Raw genomic sequence first — 24,955 nt, 5'->3', positions numbered from 1 at the left:
TTAGTTTTATATTGTGTAAATGTATATACTGTATATACAGTATATATCGTTGCTGTCGGGCAGAAATCACTTCATCTCCATATTTTCATTTTGCATGGGTTTTTTGTAGATGAATGCTCTACTTCGTCGTGTGTGCGTGCATGTGACTGTACGTGCGTGCGTGCGTGCGTGTGATAATTATTCTATTCTTAACATAGCTGTTATCTATACTATACATTCCAGTAATGTGTCAGTATGGCTGTCCTTCGCATATCTAGAGAACAGTCAACCAATCGGCTTTGCACTTACTTGGCGGATGTACTGAGTGAGGACCCATAGGAGTACCGGGTTGAGTGTGAAGTTGATCGGATGAGCCATTCTCCAAACCGGCCTCGGCTGAATGACTTACACTCGGCTGGTGTAAAGTCGATCAGAGGACTAGTTTTCCAGAATCAGCCTGATACGAACGGCCATGCATTCCAACCATTAAACATTCCCCCGAACGAACGGGCATTGCACTAGTGTTGAAAATGGCAAATTCATATCAATTAGTAACTGTTTAATATAGACCTTTCCTATAATGTTACTAGTGCCTAACAAAACACACAAGTCTTACTAATTGTTGTTGTGTATTTCTATGCAGCGCCAGTGTGTAGAATACGCTCTCAAAGCCCGTCCATTGAGAAGGTACATCCCTAAGAACCCATACCAGTTCAAGTTCTGGTATGTGGTGAACTCCACGCCGTTCGAGTATATCATGTTCGTTCTCATCATGCTCAACACACTCTGCTTGGCTGTCCAGGTAAGAAGCCTCTGTGTGCCAAATATTCGGGGTGTTACTGTACATGAACTCTTCACACTGGCAGCTACAAGAGATGCAAAGCTACAAAACAAATCTGATTTGTCGCTCCGTCTCTGTTGAAGTGTAGATGAAAATGCTCGTTGACGTCATCAGTGTGTGTCCAACAAGTGAGAATATATATAAAGGAAAATAAAGCCTGGGGTTAAAAAGAACATGGAATTAGCGGACAAAAATAAGGAGTTTCTCCCCATTACAAGCAGGTATTGTATCGAGAGCAATGGTGAGTGGAAATGATTAAACATGTTCGTAGCTGCAGCTGAAGCCAGCTCAACGTATTTAGCTTTGTAGATTTGATAGCAGCTACAAACGTCGGGGTTCGCTTTGCATCTTCATTTTCGCTGGCTTCCATTGAAAATTAATGATAGATTGTAGCTTTGCATCTGCCAGTGTGAACACGACAAAAATGTTAAATTGCACCAGAGTGTAGGTTCACTCTTAAGCCCAATTCCTTGTCACTTTTATGTTAACCTTTCGCAATCCTGATATCCTATGACTTCATATTCACAGTTACAAATCATGCTCCCTTTGCTTTTCCCTCTGTCTTCACTGCAGCATTACGGCCAGTCTGCACTTTTCAACTATGTGATGGACATTCTCAACATGGTCTTCACTACTGTTTTCACTGCGGAAATGGTTCTGAAGCTCATTGCTTTCAAACCCAGGGTAGGCTGCACCTTCACCCAACTAACCTACACATCATATTCATACTGCGTATACCATATCGCCACTGTCAGGTGGTATGTCCAAAACAACTTATCCAATGTAGTTATTATTTAGTCACAAGCTCTTGTGAACCATTTCATTGCTTAAATATTTATAAAAATTATAATAAGCAATAACAGAAATACCAAATCTATTACCTCTAGTCACAACGTTGTGCAAAGTCGAAATGTAGAGATACTGCCCGACAGCAGATATGCATGACATGTACATACCACATGTACCATATTCATACACATACTGTACTGCACATACCTATGGCCTAGGCAGGGGCAACCAGCACATGCTGTAGGCACATACAGTAGGCAGATAACAGATACAAAAACATATACTGTACACTGCACTACACACAACACACACACACACATACACACACTAAAGCACACATACACGCAGCAGTATGTGAAGCATCTGCAAATACATATACACACGCAAATCCTTGTTTATATACAGTATATAAATGATAAACATTATTATATTAATGTAATATTTATAATATATAAAATTGGAGAGGACAGGATTGTGAATGACTGGGTCTTTTTCCCCTCGCATATTTTGCCTCGACTCTACTGCCCGGAAAACAGATCTGTGTTCCAAAGAAGGACAGAGATAGCGTAAGAAACCGCAGTGTGTTGTGCAGTGGTGATACAATTGCTTATGCTTCATATATACTAGCGCCGGTCTACAAGTTTGCAACGTGTCACAGCGTGGTGCGTAGGGCTGTCATGATTATGATACTGTATGTTCCTTTATGATTCATTGTCACTCAAATAATGTCGTTGAACATTATTGGAACATTATATGAATCAAAATTACTTTATGCTTAAAAATAAGCATTCATTGCTGAAATATCTGCAATGAACACTATTTTTTTATTTCTTCTGAAAATATATGAATATTTTTTACATGGAAATGTTTATGACGATTATGACGATGATCTAATATTTGTGACAGGTCTAGTGGCACGTTGTGGGCTTTTACACTGGCTACTAGTATCGGCAAGTGACTGCCACGTGAACAGCAATTGTATAATGCAGTGATTAATGAAGGCTTTGTGTGCCGTGTAGACGTTACAAAGATGAACACATTAAATTCCGCAGATTTGAGCGCTTGTTAATTTTGTTAATTATGTTTATCTGAAAACCGCCCTGCCTACACCCCTAAACTCATTCAGGGGTATTTCGGTGACGCCTGGAACGTGTTTGACGCCATGGTTGTGATGGGCAGCATAGTAGACATTGTCCTCAGTGAGATTGATGTAAGTAAGACCACCTCCGACCAGTCATTCTCTACCCTTGTCCTCTCTCCGTCATCTGGAGGTCCCTCTGACCGCGGAACAGCTTTTCCGTGGCAGGACTCGATTCTCTGGAGGCCTGAAGTATCTTGCCTTCTCTCTAATCACTAACTTCTTAAAGCTGCGATCCATAATTTTGTTTGCGAATAAAGCATTATTTTAACCAATCTGTAATAATATATTTATTATAGGGTGGTACAAATCCCTGGTGGGATATCAAAGTTACAGATTGTAGCTTTTAATATCTGATCTGTTTCTCTCTCTCTCTTCTCCTCTCCTGACCCCGCCATTTCAACAATCCTTTCATACATCCAATTTGTATTTCTTTCTTTCCTGCTTGTTTCTTCAACCCCCCCTCCTCTCTCCCTCTCTACCTCACACCTACCTCTTTATCATCTCTCCCCGTACATGTTGTATTATGCGTTTAACAGCACTATTTCCCTGATGCTTGGAACACGTTTGATGCCTTAATTGTTGTTGGTAGCGTCGTCGATATTGCTATCACTGAAGTGAACGTAAGTACTGCTTTTTCTGCCTCCCATCATGGAACTGAAGCCTTACAATGAAGCCAAGTACTGGCCATTTCTAATGCAGTTTCAAAGTATCCATGTGAATCTCTCTTTGTGTCATGAATGATTGAACTTGATTTGTGTCCTGAGCGTGCTTAGTGCTTAGTAGAGGCCCCCAGTGGTGGAAAAGGTACTCACATATTTTACTTAAGTAAAAGTATCAACACTGCAATGTAGAAATACTTGCAAAAGTACAAAAGCATTGGCATCGGTATTGGTATCAATTTTATCAAAATGTATTTGGAATTTTACATTTTCCCTTCCCTTTCCGTCACAGAATATTTATCTCCATACATTTTAAAAGGGAAGTATGAAGTCACAAGAACAAGGACAGAGTTTGGAGTTAAAATGGGTTTGTAAAGGATTGGGGTGTGTCTGATAAAATCAATATCAAATATCTAAACACTGAATCGAGCAACTTAAAAAAGGTCAGGGCGTTCACAGACGTTTAGAGCTTAGAGTTAAAACCCTTTTATTGTGAAATAGTACAGTACAGTACAGTACAGTACAGTACAGTACAGTACAGTACAGTACAGTACAGTATTTGAGTAAATGTACATAGTTACTTTACACCACTGGAAGGCCTCCACTTCCGAATGTTAGCTACTCTATGAAAAGCTACCCTACTCAACATAACTTTTTTCTTCTATTTTAAGAATTAATATAATCATTTATGTATAAAGAAAAATTGTTGGTCGTTGGCTTTTTCTGTAAAGCTTCAGTTTGGCTTCTTAAACCCGATTCATACTTAGTTTTACAGCAGTGTCCCGTACCGAAGATATCTATCTAAAATATATATCAAATCTAAAAGCTCACAACACGACACGATGTGACGTGTTGTGAGCTTGTACGTCAGCTATTTTCGGCACAGGACACCGTCGTACGACGTGGTATCACGTATCAATTTGGCATTGTCTGTTGGTGGATGTTCTCTGTCTATTGAATTAACCATTGAATTAACCTCCCATGTAGGTCACTGTATAGTAACGACCTCTGCATGTAGACTTCTGAATAATGGTTTACAGTTTGCTACAGGAGTCATGACCCGTTTTCTGGAAAACATGATGTCAATGTTTTACCTTTTACCTGGAAGTGCACATAGTATGTTCCATTAAAGATGTCCCATGTCTTTTTCTCTTTGGAACCTAGACTGGTATGGTATTATGGTTAAGAGAAGGTTGGCTTGCAATGTTTTTGATTGCTTGTCTAATTCTTACTCCTGTTCATTTTGTTTCCATAGAAACTTGTTGAGGCAAGTATGGCAATGATAAACAAAAAGCAAATTTATTTTTGTGTGTAGTTCGTCTGATGGCAACTTTATCTTTGGGACCCCATTTACGGTGCTAATGGATTAAGAACAAAATTAGTCATCTAATGTTTTATTGACTTGGGCTAAAGAATATATACATGCTGTATGCAATTCTGACTGGAGTACAATAAAAGCACAGAATAAGTGTTTATCCTAAAGGTCACTGTAACAATCAGTCCTTTCCGAGTTCATATCAAGAAGGAATAAAATGGTGGATGACTACTAATCTACAACCACTCATCCCTCATTACTCTTCTCTCTCTATGGCCTGGCTGGGCAGTGTTTTAAAAACTAGGCAAACCTTCCTTGTAAACACACAGGTGACACTCATGTCACTAAAGAAATCCACACACGCACACGCACGCACGCACACACACACACACACACACGCGCGCGCACGCACACACGCACGCGCACACACACACACACACACACACACACAGATTGACACAAGATTGGCATTTTGCCACATTTTCTGTTTTTTCTACCAGACAACATGGTGCTTACTGTAGCTGCAGTGTATTGAAGTCTCACTGCTCAACCAACCCCTCCCCCCAACCCCAAGGCCCTCCTGAGTGATCTATTGTCTGAGCTGCAGTGCTGTTTTTCTGGAGATATCATATGTGTTCCTGTGTTCATGTTTCAAAATGAGTATTTGTGCATGAGTGTGTGTGTGATGTGTATAGACAAGACACTAACATTGTTTCAACTTTCCGTGGTGAATGTTCATGCATGGGTACATACACTGTGTGTGTGTGTGTGTGTGTGTGTGTGTGTGCGTGCGTGCGTGTGTGCGTGCGTGCGTGTGTGCGTGCGTGTAAACCATGATTGTTTTATGGTGATGTTGATTTCACAATGTCTTCATAGACAGATCTTGTGAGGCGTCTTTCACCTGTTATTTGTGGTGTGCTGTCATTGCATGCGGCTGCTCCTCTGTGTTTACTGGACATAGATCAACTAGATCAGCAACGATTTAAAAACTAGTTTTATGCAATTTGTAATGGCTGATCTAGGCTATGTTTCCGCTGTATGCTTTATCCATTTCACTCTTGAGTCTTGCGGCTGTGTGCCTGTGCCAGTTAGTGCATGTGCAGTAGTGTTTAGGTGTTGGAGTCTCTTGCAGTGCATGTGCAGTAGTCGTGTGAGGTGTCGGCCTAACATCCGTTCCATGTCATGACCCTCACAGATGGCGCTCGGCGCTCGGCCCACCCTCCCGGTCAGTTTCTCCCTTTGTGAAGTCTGTCCTTTCTCTCTTGCCATACCCGATCTTAAACTCCAGACAGAATGGCCCTGGAGCTCAGAGCTTGGACATGTTCACCCTATGGACTATGTTGAGGATCGATTAACAACAGCACTCATTCATGTTTTAAACTATGCAGTCGATAATCTGAAATATTGAGCTTGTTTAGAAAGATTGTCATATTTTTGACTTCCATTCCTTAAATTCGTGTAGGCTGAATCGGCGTCACTGGCGCCTGATGTACTGTAACGCATCATTGTTAATTATACAGTTCCAGTGAAGATAGACAGCACACACACAGCTGGATAGACGCGAGGCTTCGTTAAAATTAGCGCGATAAATCTCAGAGGCTTTAGTGCTGCTCACTCACACATCCAGTCATCAGGTAAGACCGGAGGTCGAAGAATGAACGGGATGATGTTGTGATTGTTGTAATCAGTTCCCACAGAGGTTTAATGCAGCTGAGTTTGAGGTTCTTTGTTGATCTTGTGTTTGTGTCTCTGTGAGTGATTGTCTCTGTGTTCTGCTCTGTTTTCCTGTAGTGAGCTCTTAAAGCTCAGAACGGAGCACATAATGTAGAGCAGGTGTGTAGACTCCAGTCAGGTGCATGACCAAGTTCTACAAAACCTATCTATCCCTCTTTCCCCTTAAACCTCTTTCTGTCTTTTTTTTCTTCCTTTTTTTTGTTGTATATTTTTTCACCTTGTACATTCTTTCTAAGTCCGTTTATTTCCCTCCTCTGTATTATTTGTTTCTCTCTTTTTCTCCAACCACCTTTGTATTCTCTGGTCCTCCCTCTGCCCTCCTCACTCATGTCTCTCTGCATTGGACTGTGAGAGCGCCCTCCTGTGGCAGCTTTGTTACAGGGCACGGTTGACAATGCATGGGTTGCTGCTGCAATGCTACTATCAGTTCACCAATGCCCCCCCTCCCCCCATCAAAATATCTTGTATGTATGCGGCGCTTGTCTGCAACGTTGCCAGTGCTCAACGCATGCTCCATCAAGGCTGTGACCAGGATTAGCTAAAGAACCTCCTCAGGCTAATACCACCGTTTATTATTTCTGCTTATTCTGCACTTCACATATAAGAGCGTGTGAAACTCCTGGGCTGAGGGATGTGAATGAAGCCATAATCTGTCTGGAGTTGCTCTCTTTAGTTTTCCAGTCTCCGGCTGATCTTTATACCTGATTTATATTCCGTAGCACAACGGTGTCATTTGTCAACAATAGCAGATTTTCTGCAGGTGACACCGCCGTGCGATGCAATATTGAGTCGCTCGCATTATTGTTGCTGTGAAGCCATACATCTCATTATTATGCAGGTTCAGTGTGTCTGCCACTGTAACAAGTCAAATTCACCTCATTACTTGGATTCTCTCCACATACAAATATACAGGACGGACACTGTCGATTTTGGGATGTTATTACATTTTATTCACATTTTATCAAATTAAATGTGTTTGTGTGTGTGTGTGTGTGTGTGTGTGTGTGTGTGTGTGTGTGTGTGTGTGTGTGTGTGTGTGTGCGTGTGCGTGTGCGTGCGTGTGTGTGTGTGTGTGTCTGGATGCACACATGCGTGCATCCAGACTTACAAACATTTTCTTCAGTTCTTTGGTCAGCAAGAACTGACTGTCTCATTTACACTTTAAATGCTTCACACCATTTTAAATACTCATTTTTCATTAATTCATCACAGTCCTGATTACAGTGAGATAGCTGTTGGCATTTTGCCAACAACCTATACATGTAGACTTTTTGTGTGTGTGGTTGGTAACAATAATCCACAGTGGACACAATATACAGTATTATTCTGATCTAAAGTTAAACGTTGGTGTGTGTGTATATTGTGGGATACTGGACAAATATACCTTTAGCTCTAGTACAGTAGCTACAGTATGAAACTGGGCTGGTTGCCAACTAACAAATAGTGCTGTTACCGTGGTGTGAATTAATGAAATTGCTTTGTGCAATTTAGCTCGTCATTACCACTGTCAATAGAGCCCCAAGCATTTCAAACATGTATAAACCATTAAGACCATTTAATTGTGCCAGCCATTACCATTACACGGGGGAGTGATAAAGTTGTGTGCCAGTCTTCAGTATTACGTTAGTGTTTAAGTCGTCTGATGTTTGTCAGTTTTCCTTGCACATGCTCAGCATTAAGAACCCCTTTGTTGTGTTAAGTGTTTAAAGCATTAAGGTGACATTGTATGTTTGTCATTAGAGTAACTGTACCGTCAATGAATGCCTGTGTTTAATGTCATAGTGTAACAATAAGAGAGTATAGTCATATCAGTTTTATATTGTGTTGTTTATATGTGATAAGCATAAGCATAGTGATAGTTTGTCCTGGTGTAGTCTTATTGTAAGGGCAATGTCATGTGTTTATCGTTTGTCCCAACATTTAATTGGAGACCTGCGGGTTCTGGTAACGTTGTATAATAAGTCATTAATCCAGGTCTTTGATTTTAAAGCCAACGGAGGCTCCTCAGGTGGATGATGAGGGGGTAAGATGCTCCCCCACCCCCCAAACACTCTCAGGGCCATGCCCATGTTAAGATTTGCATTTGTTTGTTTGTTTGGTTTGTTTGTTTTGCTTTTCGGTTATAATACCTCTTGTAATCTATCGTATCACTTTTGTCAAGCTCCTTTCTGTTCTCGACAAGGTTTCCATTTCTCTGTTTTGAATTCTCGCATTCATTTCTCAGATGTTTCTTTTGTGTCCTTCATTTCTTTGTTTGCAAATATATCCTCTAGACTTCGCTGTTCATTCTTCCTAACTGTTTGGAGTTCTTTGGTTTTGTTTTATTGTTTTCCTTTATAAGGAGAGTGTCACTCAAACGTGGTGACGCGTCCATGGGAGCGGCAGGAGTTTTGTTTTGGTTTTGTTTGTTCTTGTGGAAGGGGCCGCTCCTCACGTTTGTAAAGTTGACAACCCTACAGTACATGGTCTCTTCCACCACCCTGCGTGGGGCAAGTGACCCATGGATGGACCCCCCCCCCCCCCCCCCCATCCTAGGATCAGGTCACCCAGCTTTGACCTTTGAACCTCCCAGCTGACCCACTATACGGGTTGGTCCCACTGTGACTCCGCATGCAGTGACTCTGTGACTCTGGACAGAGGGTGCCATGCTTGTACAGACGTGTCCTGTCAAGTATGGCGAGGTTTTACCAGCATGCTTGCCTCCTTGCTTCCTCCCCTGTATAGGTCTGTACAGTAGCAAGGCCCCTGTCGGTGCTTTCCAAACAATCTCGCAGAAACATATCAGCTGCGTCCACACTGCATAGTCACACAACTCTGGCTCATCAACTGTAGGCACAAAAATAATGTTCGCCTGTAACAACACGCCCCAAAAGAACGGATTGAAAGTGGTTAAAATGTGCACGTTATAAATGTACTCCATGGTATCAGCCAAGGAAGCTATGCTTCCTTTTAAATTGTAACGTAAGTTGATGACTTTCCATGTTGTTGAGGATGCAGTGATGCTGCCAGCCCATATGTATCCATGCTAGGCCTTAATCATGCAGCAAAGCACAGCCAGGTACCCTGTGTGCAGTGAACTCGCCGCTGCCCTCCTGTTCTCTGACCACGCTGTCACTCCCCCTCCCCCAACAGAACACAGAGGACAGTGCTCGCATCTCCATTACCTTCTTCCGTTTGTTCCGAGTCATGCGACTGGTCAAGCTGCTGAGTCGAGGGGAGGGCATTCGCACCCTGCTGTGGACTTTCATCAAATCTTTCCAGGTGAGGTGCAGTGCTGTTGACCGCTCAGTGATTCAAGGGAAATGGTGGGAAATGTACTCACATTTTGATCTACAAACTCAAGCTCACAATGCATTGCAACACATTGTGAGCTTGTAGATCGTCTATTTTCAAAGAGACTAAATTTATATATATGGCTGGTGTGGGTAATGTATGCTTTGTAATGATAATCAAAATCTACAAAGTAACTACTAACTAAGGTTTTCAAATATTGTAGTGGAGTAAAAGTATAATATTTGCCACTGAGATGTAATGGAGTAAATAAAGTAAATAAGTACTGAAAATAAAAGTACTCCAGTAAAGTAAAAAATCACATGAATGAATGAATGAATTAGTTTATTTCGAACATTATTTGAAATCAAATACATTAAAACAAAACTGAAACAAAAAAAACAAAGAAATAAAACGTCATCATACATCATCTCATTCTGGCCAATCACAATTTGCGTCCTCACGTTTGTCTTTAATGTTTGTGTTTACACACTTCAAGCTGAACATAGGAGGGGCTCACGCCCCTCAAAAATAAATAAATACCTAAACATTTTACTGAAGTACAGCACTTAAGTAAATGTACTTGAGTTACTTTTCATCACTGTTCCAGGGGGAAATCTCCAAGGCTTGGATTCATGGTTCTTAATCACATCCTTTGTTTTCAGGCTCTACCGTATGTGGCTCTGCTGATCGCTATGATGTTCTTCATCTATGCTGTTATTGGCATGCAGGTCAGTGACTGCTTGTTTCATCACATCTCTTATCTATTCAGTCCAACCACACAGTAAAAATACATGCTGTTGGGCGTGTTCATCTTAAAATTAGACATATTTAATAAGTGAAAATGTATCATGGCCCAGTATCACAAATCATATCCCAAAGGGCTACACATAAAAACAAAACAATAATAAAAGCAATGATAATGTAACTATAAGTCAAACCAATGGAGGGCAATGTACACACAAACATACATGCCTACATAGTAAGGTAACAATAAGTAATGGTTCAGTTCCACCACCTGGGAATGCATGTTGTCCTGAGCTCTCTCCAGTTGAGCTTGCATGCACATTCCCAACAGACATCGCACTAGTGGGTCTAACTCTAAACTGTAACAGAGGATTTGACTTGTGCTTGGCATTTTCTTGCCATATTAACCAAATGATTGACAATGATTCCATTTCAGATGTTTGGAAAGGTAGCCATGGTGGACGGCACGCAAATCAACAGGAACAACAACTTCCAAACCTTTCCTCAGGCTGTGCTGCTGCTCTTTAGGTGTGTAAGAAAATGACCAAACATCTGTCCACTTAACTTGAAGGAGTAGCTCACCCAAAAAATGACGGCGGCTACTCAGCAATGATGAGATACCGGAGACAAAAACATGGATGGGGGGGTGGGGTGTGAGTTTGCCGTCCGTACGTTGTTGGTAGAGTGTTTTAGGACTGCTACACTTGATTTACTGTGGGCATCCTGCTTAGGTCGGCCACAGGGGAATCCTGGCAGGAGATCATGCTGGCATGTGTGTCAGGGAAGCTGTGTGACCCGGAGTCAGACTACAACCCTGGAGAGGAGCATACCTGTGGCAGTGGATTTGCCATAATCTATTTCATCAGTTTCTACATGCTCTGCGCCTTCCTGGTGCGTACATTGTGTGTAATGCACCATGCATAGTGTACATAACGTCCCATACACATCACCAGAATTAGAGGCATGAAGATGTACTGGAACCCTTGTCTGTTCTTGTACTTCTCCAGATTATCAATTTGTTTGTGGCTGTCATCATGGACAACTTTGACTATCTAACGCGCGATTGGTCCATTCTGGGCCCACATCACTTAGACGAGTTCAAAAGAATCTGGTCAGAGTATGACCCAGAGGCTAAGTATGTGCTTAATCCTATGTCTGTACTGTATCTATATCTATTGTGTATCTACATCTATCTATATAGAGATTATTATGTATGTCTCATTAAAGCAGTTTGTCTTTTAAATAAGTGACTCTTATTTGGGCTTTCATCTCATACAGGGGCAGAATTAAGCATCTGGATGTTGTTACTCTGCTCCGCCGTATCCAGCCTCCTCTTGGCTTTGGGAAACTATGTCCTCATAGAGTGGCTTGCAAGGTATGCTTCTCTTCTCTTCTCTTCTCTTCTCTTCTCTTCTCTTCTCTTCTCTTCTCTTCTCTTCTCTTCTCTTCTCTTCTCTTCTCTTCTCTTCTCTTCTCATTAAGCAATCCTATTACAACCTGACAAACCCTCTTCTTTCAGAGACTGGTAGCCATGAACATGCCTCTCAACAGTGACGGTACAGTCATGTTCAATGCCACTCTGTTTGCGTTGGTGCGCACAGCCCTGAAGATAAAAACTGACGGTATGTGACAAACACTGCACTGTACCACTGCCCCACAAACATACAATCCAGTGTTCCCGGCGATCAGTTAGTACAGTTTGTGGATTGTGTACTCTGCCGCTTTACACTGTTATACGACTAAGTGTAGATCTGGCTTAAAGGGCCATTGATTTGTGAGATAGTTTCTCAGGCTGTTTGTCTTTCTCTGTGCAGGTAATCTAGAGCAGGCCAACGAGGAGCTCCGAGCAGTCATCAAAAAAATCTGGAAGAGGACCCCCACGAAGCTGCTAGACCAAGTGGTGCCTCCTGCCGGTGGTCAGTCAATACTGCAGCCTGTGTCTGTCCGAGCAAATCGCTCATGTGCCTAAAGCCGCCCCGATACGTTATACAGCACTGTTTCCCAAACAGTGGGTTGTGACCCGTTTGTGGGTCGCGGACACAATAGCCGATCTACAATCTCACAACGCCGCACGAAGCGATGCGTTGTGTCCATGTAGATCTGCTGTTTTTATTAGTTTGGGTCCCAGGCAAACGTCTAATCTCTCTTTTGGGTCTCGACCTGAAAGGTTTGGGAACCACTGTTATACAGTATACATAATAAAACGTCATTGGATGAACCTACACCAAATGCCACAGGCTTATTCCGTTCTCCAATGCCCATGTTTCCATGTTTAAACAACTGTGCAGAGAAGAGAGACTTGTTTCACTCGTAGCTACTCTCCCAAGATACGTATGTTCATTCTCATCCATAATAGGATGCAGTCAAACACTCAGACACTCTCACTCGCACACAAATGACAGCTGTATCCTGCCATTTTTGCTCTGCTCAGCAGTGTGTCCACATCCATGTGTGTGTTTATCTACAGACCTCCCTGTCCTGGATGCTGATGGAGATTACGTAGGCTTTGGGCTTGCATGGCCTTGTAGACCAGTGATTCTCAACCTTTTTAAAAGCAAGGGCTCCCAGTTTGATATGCATCTGGTGACAGACCCCCATTTGATATTATTGACATCTCTGGGACCCCAATCACTGTACAAAACAAAAAACAAACAAAAAAATACTCTGTGTTAATATACCTCTCAGAGTTACAGACGTATAAGGGTCCATTTGGTTCCTAACTATAAGTCATTTTGCTAAGGACCCCCTGGAACCCCTCCACGGACCCCTGGGGGTTGCCGGACACCATGTTGAGAAACACTGTTATAGACCACTGTGCCAAAGCATGCTATGTCTTTTTCCACTAATCTCTCTTTTTATTCCTCTCTCTCTCTAGCTCTCTCTCTCTCTTTCTCTCTCTCTCTAGCTCTCTCTCTCTCTCTCCTCTTTCCTCTTTCTCCGTTGTCTTAAATCTGCGTCCTTCTCTCACTGCTTGAGCTCCCACAGCTTCTCCTCCATTCTCTGTATATCTATGTATCCAAACAGTCGTAAGTGCTTCAGAATATTCTGAAGCAGTTCTGTTTCAGGGTGGTGGCATGGAACTAGTGTTGCCTCTCTCTCCGATCTCTGTCCCCAGCATCCTTGTTATGTAGAAGTGACTCAGACCCCTGCTTCAGAATGATTCTCTCACACTCACAAACTCTCATGAAAGGGAGAAAAGCCTACACACACACACACACACACACACACACACACAGCCGCGCACACACAAAGAGCAAAATACAAACATGCAAATGCCATCACATAAGGTACTGATTACATACAGATACAGACAGTCAACACAAGCAGAATCACTAACCTATACTAACCTACTGCTTGCTTGCATGTGCTAAAGTAGTAGAGTAAGTGAAATGGCATCGTCAGACATAAACTGTATAGAGATGGACCAACAGCATTAATGTACTTAATTTGCGCTAAGTATGTTAAGTATGGATCAAAGCAGCTCAGAACAAAACATAAATACCATTGTGTAAAAGCAATGCGGTTATTGGTACGTTGCACTTGACCCCGCTTGTTCTGTTTTCTCTATCTTTAGCCCATCACTGGGGATAGAAAACAGCCTGAAAACGACTGTCTCTCTGTTGAATACGTGTTAAATAGTAGTATAAATATGGTTCTATGTTCTCTTTGAACTACAGACAAGGATCTCGTTGATTTGAGGTACAGTATATACACCATCAAGATGGATGTATATTATGATTTGAATGTATTTTTAAGGCTGGTTGGTGCCGGCGAGCACATCGCCATTTTGACTATTATTCAGTAAGACGTACTTGTGTGACAGTGCGGTCCCAGAGCACTGTGCCTGAAGGAGACGGCCCGGGGGAAAGGGAAAGGGTCACAGGCAGGCTCTCTCTCCCAGGGTGCCGTTGTGTGTAGTCTGGCCTGCTGACCCAGGAAGCATATGTGTGGTCTGTTCACTTCACTCAGATGATGAGGTAACCGTGGGGAAGTTCTATGCCACCTTCCTGATACAGGACTACTTCAGGAAATTCAAAAAACGCAAAGAGGAAGGCCTGGTGGGTGCAACCCCCTCCCAAAACAACACCGCCATCGCCCTACAGGTGAGCTTCCACCGTGCGTGCGCGCGCATGTGTGTGTGTGTGTGTGTGTGTGTGTGTGTGTGTGAGAGAGATAATGACAACATTAGGATCTGTGTGTGAAAATGTAATGTATATTACCGGTATGTGCAGTGGGGTTTTGTGTTTAAGTTCAGTGTGAAGACATGTTCTAATGATGTGACGTTAATATTCAGCAGGTCATACAGTGATATGGAAGTACAGTATTGATTTGTTCTTGTAGTTTCATGATCCTATAGCGTGTGAACTACTATAAACAGTATCTCTATTCATTATGCTCCTTATGCATTGCACAAGCCAGAGTTCTCAATTAACTATTAAGTGTGTGCGTGGCGTGTGTCTGTGCGGATGTGTGTTTGTGGGTGAGTTAAACACTTAGGTCCTAATAGCAAATGTAGCTGATTTACAAGTTCACAGTGTAGATATGCTATTTCCACAGTTTTTGTATGAAATGTATGAAAATGTTCAAAATTCCACAAATATGTATGGCAGGTTGAAAGCGGTTAAATTCAGGGCTTTACAGTGTGGTACTGATGATGTTAAGTGTGTGTCACTGTCTGAGTCCATACATCGTTGTCATCATATCATCACTGTCGGGCAGTAACCTCGTATCTCCACATTTAGTTTCTTGTATGTTTAAAATAGCAGATCTACAAGCTCACAATGCATCGAAAAGCATTGTGAGCTTTTGGAGCTGCTGTTTTAGCTATTTTTGAGTTGTTAGTGTGTCTGTTGGTACAATGAATATCAACAAGATCTTTTGACCATTTCCTGAGCAGTAATGGTTTAGGAGTGCTGACATACGTGGTTTCTGCCCCGACAGTGACGATATGTGAATTTCCATGCATTGCACGTCACCCATTGGCTCATGGAGTCTACATGGCCCCAGCTTGTTTCCGTTACCCTTCTGTTAGGCTCTCAAGGCATATTTTTTATTATATGCCTTGTATTATTATTATTGTTATTATTATTACCCATATTATTATTATTATTACCGTATTATGTGTCTTTTCATCATAAACGTATAGGGGAAACCTGATCATCTTGTTATGCTGCTTCTCAGAACAGCCTATAGGTCACTATGCTTAATATGTGCACGACATAGAAGATCAAAATCAAATAAAAGGTCACTGCTACAATATACTGTCCAGCACAGTTTGGTCAGTAACACACATCCACAGGAGAGGACATGTGTCTGTCTCACAGTGTTCCCATCTGTCACAGTCTGCATTGTAAATGTCAGGTGATGCATATTCCAGCAGAAGTGCTGTGTGTACAGTATGTCCTGTATGTGTGTTTGTTTGATTGTATCGCTTGATTCATACTCTGTCGTACGACGGAGTTTGCGCGCCGGGAATAGCCAATCTGCAAGCGCACAGCGCGCTGTGCACTTGTAGATCTGCTCCTTTCAGTGCGCGACTTCGTCATACGATGAGGCATAAATCAGGCTTATGATGTTACATTTGGCAATGCAAGTAGTCTCTTGGCTCAGAGAAAGGTCCCGGCCACAGCCCCTTAGTGCTTTTGTTGTGGTTGCAGGCTGGGCTTCGCACTCTGCATGATATGGGCCCTGAAATTCGCCGAGCGATATCATGTGATCTGCAAGATGACGATCTAGTAGACTTTATTCCAGAGGAAGACGAGGAAGTATATAGGGTAACTAATTCAATTTTACCTGCCTGAGAGGTGTAAGGTTTAATATTATGCTTTTAATTATTGTCCTAAAGTTCATGACCTGGAAATATGAGGGCACCCAATGGGCTATGCAATATGCATCCAACACTTCCACGTTCAGCTTGAGCCACCGATGCGCTTCCTGTCGGTAGCCGGCTCATTCATTGTGAACGTACGGTCGTAATTTTATACTATTTAATAGTAGAGAGTGAGAGTGAAAAAGAGACAGGTACAGATACAACGCCCACGAGAGAGAAAGAGAGAGAGAGAGAGAGCATATGGTGGGAGAGAAACATTATCAGTGAGAGTGAGTGAGAGACTGGAAGAGCTCCCGTTTTCAAAAGGAGATTTAAGACGTTTTAACTCATGTCATCATGTCAACGTCGCCAGACAAATAATCCAAACTATGAAAAACCACGCCATCAAATAATCAAATGAAATAGTGTCGTTTAAAGAACTGAACTTTATTTCTACAAAATCACGACTGTACGTTCACAATGAATGAGTCGGCTACCAACAGGATGCGCATCGGTGGCCCAAGCTGAACGCGGAAGTGTTTGTTAAACTTTGGTTAACTTTAGTCTGGTAATGAACATACTGTATAAAAATACATTTATCCTTCACTAAATGAGTAGAATGTAAACAGTACAATACACAGCCACTGAGTGAACAAACTAGTCTACATCACAGTAATTGTATATAACAGCATTTTAGCTTATTTAGTTCATTTGAATTTCTTTGTTTTTGTTGGTTTCCTCCATTGTAGTTCAAACAAACTACAAAAGTCTGCATTCATTTTATTCACCTATGCCATAAGCCATTGAACCAGCTTTTGAACTTATTTTTGCTCATACAATTTCTGAAAAAGAAACTTAACATCAAATAAGCACCTGCCTCCTCCGCTGGTTCGAGTGTGAGGCCTCGAAATGTTGACCGCAAGTGTTCCTTTGCAGCGCAATGGCGGCCTCTTTGGCAACCACGTCAACCAAATGAACGGCGGCCACCGCCGCTCCAACGGCCACCAAACCAACGCTACGCAGCGGCCTCTTCAAGTGCAACCGCCTCCGCACTACGCCGACATGGAGCAGCCGGTGGGGCGCCTGTGCCGCGCCAACGCGATGACCCACCCCGATGACGACAACCACCACCATCATCACCACCACAACCGCCACCATAACTCCTATGGCAAGTCACCAAAGTCTACCAACATCAACCTCAACAATGCCAACATGTCCGGCCTGCCCAACGGGGGCCACAATCGATACTACGAGCATGGCCCTCCCAATGGCTACCCAGGCCACCGCGGAGCCTACTATGACTACGACAAGCCCAGGACACCGCAGGGGCAAAGGTATGGAACTAATGACCAAAAAGATTTAATGGGCGCAAGAGTTTTTCAATGAATGAATATATTTTTGGCAACCTTTAAAAAAAAAGTTATATTCCGTCTATAGGACACAGGGAGATACATTCTTTGGTTTTGGCTCCTCATTATTATTCAATGATATTAAAGATTAGCAACATACGGTACCAAAAAAAATACTATATATCTATACAATAGCATAGTCATTGGGTGTTTGAGGGGAATTGTGAGCCTTATCGTAGTCCAACGGCAGTGGTTCTCAAAGTGGGGTCAGGGACCCTCAGTGTTTGTACAGGTTTGTAACTCCAAGAGTGTTCCTTTGAACTTTAAGAGTGTACATATGGAACCAAATGGACCTTTATGGCTCCATTTGGTTCCATTTGTACTCAAAGTACAAATTAAATTAAAAGGTTTGAGAACCACTGCCCTACAGTAACATTCCATTCAGCTACAGTATCACAGCACTATTCTGTTCCTCTTAACCTTCTACCTACCGGCAGGAACCAACTTCTTATCAAGTCCTGCTCTTCTTGTCTCAGACCTGTAGTTTAAACACTTCATTACACAATGCTTCAAAGACACCGCTCCTTCAATAACACTCACTATCATAGCTGACCAAGGGTACACTGTCATCTACATCCCATAAAATACCTCATGCTCAATATCCATTCATGGTATTGGGCTTTTTGTTTCTTATTAAAAATAAATAGAAAAAAGGAATAAAGAACAAAAAAGGTTCGTACAATTTCATTCCTGTCACTTTTCCAAAGAGAAATTATCTCCTGCTTGTTTCCAATCTTTAGTAGTGCAAATGGAATTGTCACCCAACGCTCTACCATACCTTTATCATGCTCTTTCCCCCTCATGCATATATATGAGAATGCTGTACTATATGCCTCATATACTGTATGATATATATACACTATATACTATATATACAGTATGTCATCCTTTCTCCACCCTATTATCTCTCCTATGTTCTCTACTCTCCCTTTCTCCTTTCTAACCAAAATGCTTTCTCTCAACCATCCCTCTCTGCTCTCTTGGACAGAAGGCGCTACTATGAGACCTATGTTAGGTATGTTGTTTTCCTAGGTATGGCTCCAGCAGTACAGTGGTGGGGGGGGGGGGTTAGTATTTATATATACAGTTTATTGATTCACTTTTATTTGGTTTTGGGACACTGAATGATTGCATCCCTGCTACGTCAGTGATAGTACGTGCAATATGCTGGCCAGTCATAACTATCTTTATCAAGTAAAGTCAAGAATGTTTTGATTATGAGTGTAGCTGGGCAAAACATAAATAGAGACTCTTGCACACTATGGGCTCTCAGACATGTATTGGAAGAAATTCAACATTAGGGTTCTAAGACCTTCCTGCACACTGTCTATAATTGTAATGAAATCATATATTTGAAGAAATACAATGTTCTAAGACCGTAATCGGGCAATTTGTCATACTTTGCCTGACGAAGGTATTGGAACCTAAATGTGTTCCTTTAAATAAATGTTTTGAAATGCAAGACTATGGACTGTGTGAAAGAGTCTTTTTGTTTTGTATGCTTTCAGGTCCTCTCATACGCAACTGTCTCCTTTTATAAGTGTGCACTTAACACCTTGCTTCTTCATGTATGAGTGGCCAGCATATACCACCAAGACCAGTCTTGCCTTATGCATGTGAGGAAGAAGACCACCACCACAGGACGTGGTGAAGTGCTTGCTTTGGAGGAAGATACAGATGTCCAAATGTATAGAATGTTTTTAAAACCTACATTTAAACATTCTAATGCTCGATTTATATTCTGTTGTATGGCACGTCACGCTCCCAAAATAGGCACTCTACCATACCAAGTGATGCATTGTGAGCTTGTAGAGTGGCTATTTTCCCCATGCGACGCATTATACGACCAAGTATAAATTAGGCCTTCATGACAAAAAAAAACAGATCTGTATTAAGTGACTCACGGAGTGTTACTTTTAGGAATGCAAAGCTTGACACTTCTGCCTGTTGTCTTATATACAGTAGGCTGTGGTGGTTTTAGTAGTAAATTAGGTGCGTTCAGTTACACCGCTCTCCCTGGAGGCTTGCGTCTGCATGGCAGTGCATGGCCCTCTTCCCAGTTCCCATGCCCCCCCCCCCCCCCCCCCCCCGCTCCTCTTTGACCTCTGACCACTGTTCCCTCACCTTGTACCAGATCCCACGGCGGAGACAGCCGCCACCCCACCATCTGCAGGGAGGAGGAGTTAGATGAGGACCGCTACTCTGGAGAATACTACAGTGGCGAGGAGTTTTATGAGGAAGACAGCATGCTGTCAGGAGATAGGTGGGTACTGTGTTACATACAGTCTTTATTTATAAATCATTAGGCGCTGGAGCTCATGAACCTGTCATTTTGCTGTAACAATAGAAGAACCCTATTATTTATGAACGATTCAGGGGGGGGAAACTGGAAAGTAGAAACCCCCCTCCCTCTCTCTCTCGTCAACTGTGCATGCCTTCTTTCTTCACTTCCACTCTTTCCTTTGCCAGAGAGAGCTAGCTGCTAGACAGCATGACAAGTTTCATTTTGTGAATATGAATCCATGGCATTTTCATGCGGTTTTAACTTCTACTGCTTAACCTCTCTCTCTGGTTTCCACACTTCTCATCAAGTCAAGTTGTAAACATTGACAACTGTTTTTGCGTGAGGGGGAGGCGGAGCTCTCTGCAACTAGCTAGAGTATGGCTTGATCAGACCACATACAATTTTGTATAAAGTGTAAATTTGTAAAAAAAAAAAAAAAAAAGAAAGAAAAAGATGTATCAACCTAACTCAGTTCAATTTCATCCACAGTCCATTGCAGGAAGGACCAGGGGAAAATGTGAAAGCTGAATTTATAATAAACAGTCTAAATAAAGACGTATTGTATTGTCTGGTTCCAGAGGCGAGTTTTGACAAGCTCCGCCATTAATTAAGCCCTGGTTACATTCCATAATCAAAATGTGATATTTTACTTCCAAGTGGCAATCACCAATCCACTATTGTATTACTATTACTATCAGATGTTGGATCACTTGCTTTCCTATAAAAAGTACGAAGTTCCGTCATTACACATTGGTTCTAGTGCCCAAAGTGTTGCCTTCCTGGAAGTCTCATGAGAAATGATGTTAACAGGTACCAGAACAGCGACACAGAGTATGAGACTCCCAAAGGCTACCATCACCCAGACAGTTACTATGACGATGACGAGCAGCCTCTCTACCGCGACTCGCGGCGGTCACCAAAGAGACGCCGGCTTCCTGTCACACCTCAAGGTATGTGTGTGTGTGTGTGTGTGTGTGTGTGTGTGTGTGTGTGTGTGATTGTGTGTGTGCGTGCGTGCGTGCGCGCGCGTGTTATTTGTAATAATAATAAAAATCTACAAAGTACTGTAACTAGTAACTAAAGTTGTCAAATAATCGTAGTGGAGTAAAAAATATAGCATTTGCCTCTGAGATGTAGTGGAGTACTGTACATTGGAAATACTGTACTTAGTTACTTTACAGTGAGTTTACACCACTGGTTTCCCTGCATGTTGCTCACTCACTGGTCCACTCCTCACACTGGTCCACTCCTCACATGTACAGGGCACAGGAGGCCGTCCTACTTTGAGTGTCTGCGCAGGCAGAGCAGCCAGGATGAGCTGCCTCACCAGCGCACTGCGCTGCCACTGCACCTAATGCAGCACCAGGTGACACACTCACTGCACCCTCAAAATGGTTTCCATTTGTCACCGCTTTGTTTTTGTTCCCCCCCAATTTAATCCATTTACTGTTTAACGTATGCTTTTTAACTATATGTCTTTTTACCTTTAAATCTGGCACTGCATCTGCGTCATTTTAGATGTCGCTATAATGTCAGTATTATGGTCAGTATCATTTAAGTATTCGTGGTCAGTATCATACCAGTAACAAATGATGCTGACCATGACATATTCATTTTTTGAATAAAAATGTGAGTTTTTTTCAGAAATCTCTGCATCGGGTCTAAATGGGTTAATCTAGTCGTGAGGAATGATATTGGATGAGCACAATTTTAGTTTCTGCCATGGTATGCCTGACGCAAAGATCTGACCGGATCAGAAAACTGCAAAAGGAGTTAATCCTAGTCTAGTGTACTGTACTAACATACTCTACCATACATATTGATTAAAATAATGTTGTATTCATATAAATAAGTTCTGGATTGTAACTTGTTAACACTTTGGTAACTGTAAAGTTGGCCGAGTGGCCAAGGCTCCAAAAAGTGAATAGAATCCAGCAATACCATTTAGAGTGTTTTATTCTTCCCCGATGCAGCCGTATTTACAGTGGAAGGCTTAACAGACCACAAAACACTGAAGACTAAACTCATAAAAAGACAGATGAAACTTAGCTTGGGTTCATCTTTGTCGCTGCATTGATGATCCCCACAAGTGGTCAGGGCGCCTGTTCAGGGGAGGGAGGAGGTGGGGGGGATAGCGTGTACCTCCAACTGCGTTACGCCCCCCTAGTGAGACCTTTCACTGTCGGGTGGAAAGAAGATGTTGGCTTGACGGCCCGGGTATCGGAGGAGACCTGAGGCTTTCTTCACCCTCCCAATGACTGATTGTGGGGGTTAGCAGAGATGGAGTACTTGTAGAGGGGCTAGGGAATTGGAAATTGGCTATACTAAATTGGGGAGAAAATGTTTTTCGTTTTTCTTTTGTCTTGAAGGGCCATGTTTTGCACAATAACAGTCTTCTTAATATGTCTGCCCACGATCTCCGTGATTTATACAGTACGTTTGTTTACCCCACAGTCACTGATACTAAAATGTTTTAATTTTAATTTTACTATGAATCTGTGACTTGACACGCATACTGTTATAAAACGAAAATAAAAAGATTTTGAAAAGAAAGAAACTTAGGAGCAAATTAGGAAACAAAAACCCAGAACTTAAGAAACTGTATTAGGCTATAAACCCTTCCAAAAAGGGACCCCTAGCAGCTCTCCCTGGGTGTTACCTGATTGTTGCCCAAGCCACTACCGAACCTCGGCATCCTGCAGCCTCCCTTTTATACTGGGTGAGACCATACCAAGACACAGAACTAATTGGTAACCACTTAACTCAAATAAGGCAAACCATGGCCCATGAGTTGATTTACACAATTATATACGGTTTTACTAAACCTATTCCAAATACATTTCAGGCACCAAATCCTTGACATAAGAGAACATATAGCACAAGAGCTCTTGAAACATAAGACAGACTCTATAGCACTTGGTACCTTCCCCCACTCAATCAAGGGGATCACCAGTACTGCAGGAGAGCCAGGTGCCACACAATCATTAAACACAATTCCCAATCAACAGAAATTCTGTTAAAACCCATGCACCATCTTTGTGTCCTTTTATAATTCTCATGTACAAATAATAAAATAAGAACAACATGCAACACTAATGTCCAGTCACACAGTCCTCCCCACCGGCTTGCTGTTAAATGGAAGCAGCTGTGTAGTAGAATATGCCTGTTTGTTCCTCTGTAGTCTATAGGGCACGGGCTGCCCCGTGACAGTAACACTAAATTAAATTAAATGTTTTACACACACCAAGTTTGGACTTTTGCACTTGTATTTGTGTTATCACTCCACTCCTCTCAGTCACGTGGGTTGAAGTCACCTTACTGTCACACTTGCATGTTAATGGTCAATAGCTTGTGAGCCAGCTATGAGTGAAGGTTGTATTCTTCTGCACCGTCAGGTCATGGCTGTAGCAGGCCTGGACTCCAGCAGGGCCCACCGTCTCTCGCCCACCCGCTCCACCCGCTCCTGGGCCACGCCCCCTGCCACTCCAGCCAGTAAAGAGCAGTCGCCATACTACACCCCGCTGATCCGGGTGGACCGCCCCCACAGGGAAAGCAATGCGAGCAGCCAGGTGTTGGTGCGCAAGAGCTCCTGGTACACGGACGACCCCGAGTACTCCCAGAGGACCTACTCACCAGTCCACCTGCAGGTTCCCCCTGAATACCGGAACCAGTACCACCAGAAGAGAGGCAGCGCCACCAGCCTGGTGGAGGCGGTGAGTCTTGAAGCTACAGTATAGGTGCCCAGATCAGCTCAAAGATAACGGGCCGATTATGAGCCGTAATCAAGCATATTTTTAACACGTATGTTTTCTAAATTACAGGTTAAATGTACATTAGAAAACATAACATAAAATGACAGTGAAACGGTCATTTCAGACATGGTTTCACAAAGTGAAATAAAATGTTGATTTTGAGTCTCTTCAAGACAAATTCCTCATATGCGCAAACTGATTCTGAAAAACAAAACAAAACACAAAATTCTTATTTGTGTCCTCCCAGCATGTGTAGCAAGTGAGCATCAAATGAGTCAATATGATGATCTGTCCCACCTGACCCTGGTACTAAAGCACCCTGCGGTCTCTCCCAAAAGTTCCTGTACTGCTCCATTTAGAATTATCTATACAAGAGACGGTCTATAGTGAAAAAACATGTCAAATGCTACCTTGCCTGAACAGACATCCCTAAACCTTCACTTTACTTAAACACTGCTAGCACACAGAACCTTTCCTAAGCACAAGTTGACTTTTAGACTAAATCAATGATCTCAGTTGGTCGGTGGGTGTATATTTAAGACTTCACATGCTGTCTCAACCGTTCTTTAGTGCATCCTTGATGTGCCACAACATTCAATTTTTATTGACACATGGTGTTACGGCAAGGTGTACTAAAAATAAATTCAAATTTAAAATAATCCCAATGCTGAAGAGCATCACAAACACATTTGGTCATATTTGTATTGTTTTTTTAACAGGTGTTAATATCAGAAGGGCTTGGAAGATTCGCCAAGGACCCCAAGTTTGTCGCCGCCACCAAGCATGAGATAGCGGACGCCTGTGAGATGACCATTGATGAGATGGAGAGCGCAGCCAGCCACCTGCTCAACGGAGGGGTCGCACCGACCGCTAACGGACTCAACGTGTTCCCCGTTGTGCATGCACGAGACTTTGACCTGCAGGACACAGTGGTCAGCTACAGCGACGAGGAGCCTGAGGCGGAGCCCAGAGCTCCCTATGAGGAGGATCTGGCAGATGAGATGATATGCATCACAACTTTATAGCAGCGGGTGGTGGATTACTTAAATTAGAACCTTTTTAAGACTATGAGTGAAATAAAAAAGATAACTAAATAAATGCATCTATTGGCTCTGACCAAAAGAAGTGCCTTTTACATTGAAGAGAAAAGGCACCTAGAAGAGAGACACATTAGGTCCGTCCAGTGATTTTCGCTCCACCTGCCAGGGAAACGAGGTTAGTGCCCA

At 42.5% G+C, this 24,955-nt stretch overlaps 1 protein-coding gene across 1 annotated transcript in view; it reads left to right on the top strand.

Annotated features, from left to right (window-relative positions):
* cacna1da (calcium channel, voltage-dependent, L type, alpha 1D subunit, a) overlaps window positions 1-24,928 on the top strand; it is a gene marked incomplete at its 5' end in the record, with an annotated part of 76,345 nt that extends 51,417 nt beyond the window's left edge. The window contains 21 exons of the mRNA XM_083771587.1: window positions 623-781; window positions 1,394-1,504; window positions 3,287-3,370; window positions 8,449-8,481; window positions 9,591-9,719; window positions 10,394-10,459; window positions 10,912-11,003; window positions 11,207-11,366; window positions 11,483-11,610; window positions 11,754-11,850; window positions 11,995-12,097; window positions 12,290-12,391; window positions 14,445-14,578; window positions 16,133-16,249; window positions 17,221-17,618; window positions 18,682-18,708; window positions 19,828-19,956; window positions 20,788-20,927; window positions 21,240-21,343; window positions 23,373-23,690; window positions 24,449-24,928. Coding sequence (XP_083627713.1) covers window positions 623-781; window positions 1,394-1,504; window positions 3,287-3,370; window positions 8,449-8,481; window positions 9,591-9,719; window positions 10,394-10,459; window positions 10,912-11,003; window positions 11,207-11,366; window positions 11,483-11,610; window positions 11,754-11,850; window positions 11,995-12,097; window positions 12,290-12,391; window positions 14,445-14,578; window positions 16,133-16,249; window positions 17,221-17,618; window positions 18,682-18,708; window positions 19,828-19,956; window positions 20,788-20,927; window positions 21,240-21,343; window positions 23,373-23,690; window positions 24,449-24,754 — 2,937 coding nt within the window. The 3' untranslated portion in view covers window positions 24,755-24,928. The remainder of the gene's footprint in view (window positions 1-622; window positions 782-1,393; window positions 1,505-3,286; window positions 3,371-8,448; window positions 8,482-9,590; window positions 9,720-10,393; window positions 10,460-10,911; window positions 11,004-11,206; window positions 11,367-11,482; window positions 11,611-11,753; window positions 11,851-11,994; window positions 12,098-12,289; window positions 12,392-14,444; window positions 14,579-16,132; window positions 16,250-17,220; window positions 17,619-18,681; window positions 18,709-19,827; window positions 19,957-20,787; window positions 20,928-21,239; window positions 21,344-23,372; window positions 23,691-24,448) is intronic.
* Between the last annotated feature and the right edge of the window lie 27 nt (window positions 24,929-24,955).

The sequence above is a fragment of the Protomyctophum parallelum genome (genome assembly GCF_964188405.1).
Source record: "Protomyctophum parallelum genome assembly, chromosome: 8".
Taxonomy (NCBI): domain Eukaryota; kingdom Metazoa; phylum Chordata; class Actinopteri; order Myctophiformes; family Myctophidae; genus Protomyctophum; species Protomyctophum parallelum.
This window is presented reverse-complemented; position numbering and strand designations above follow the sequence as displayed.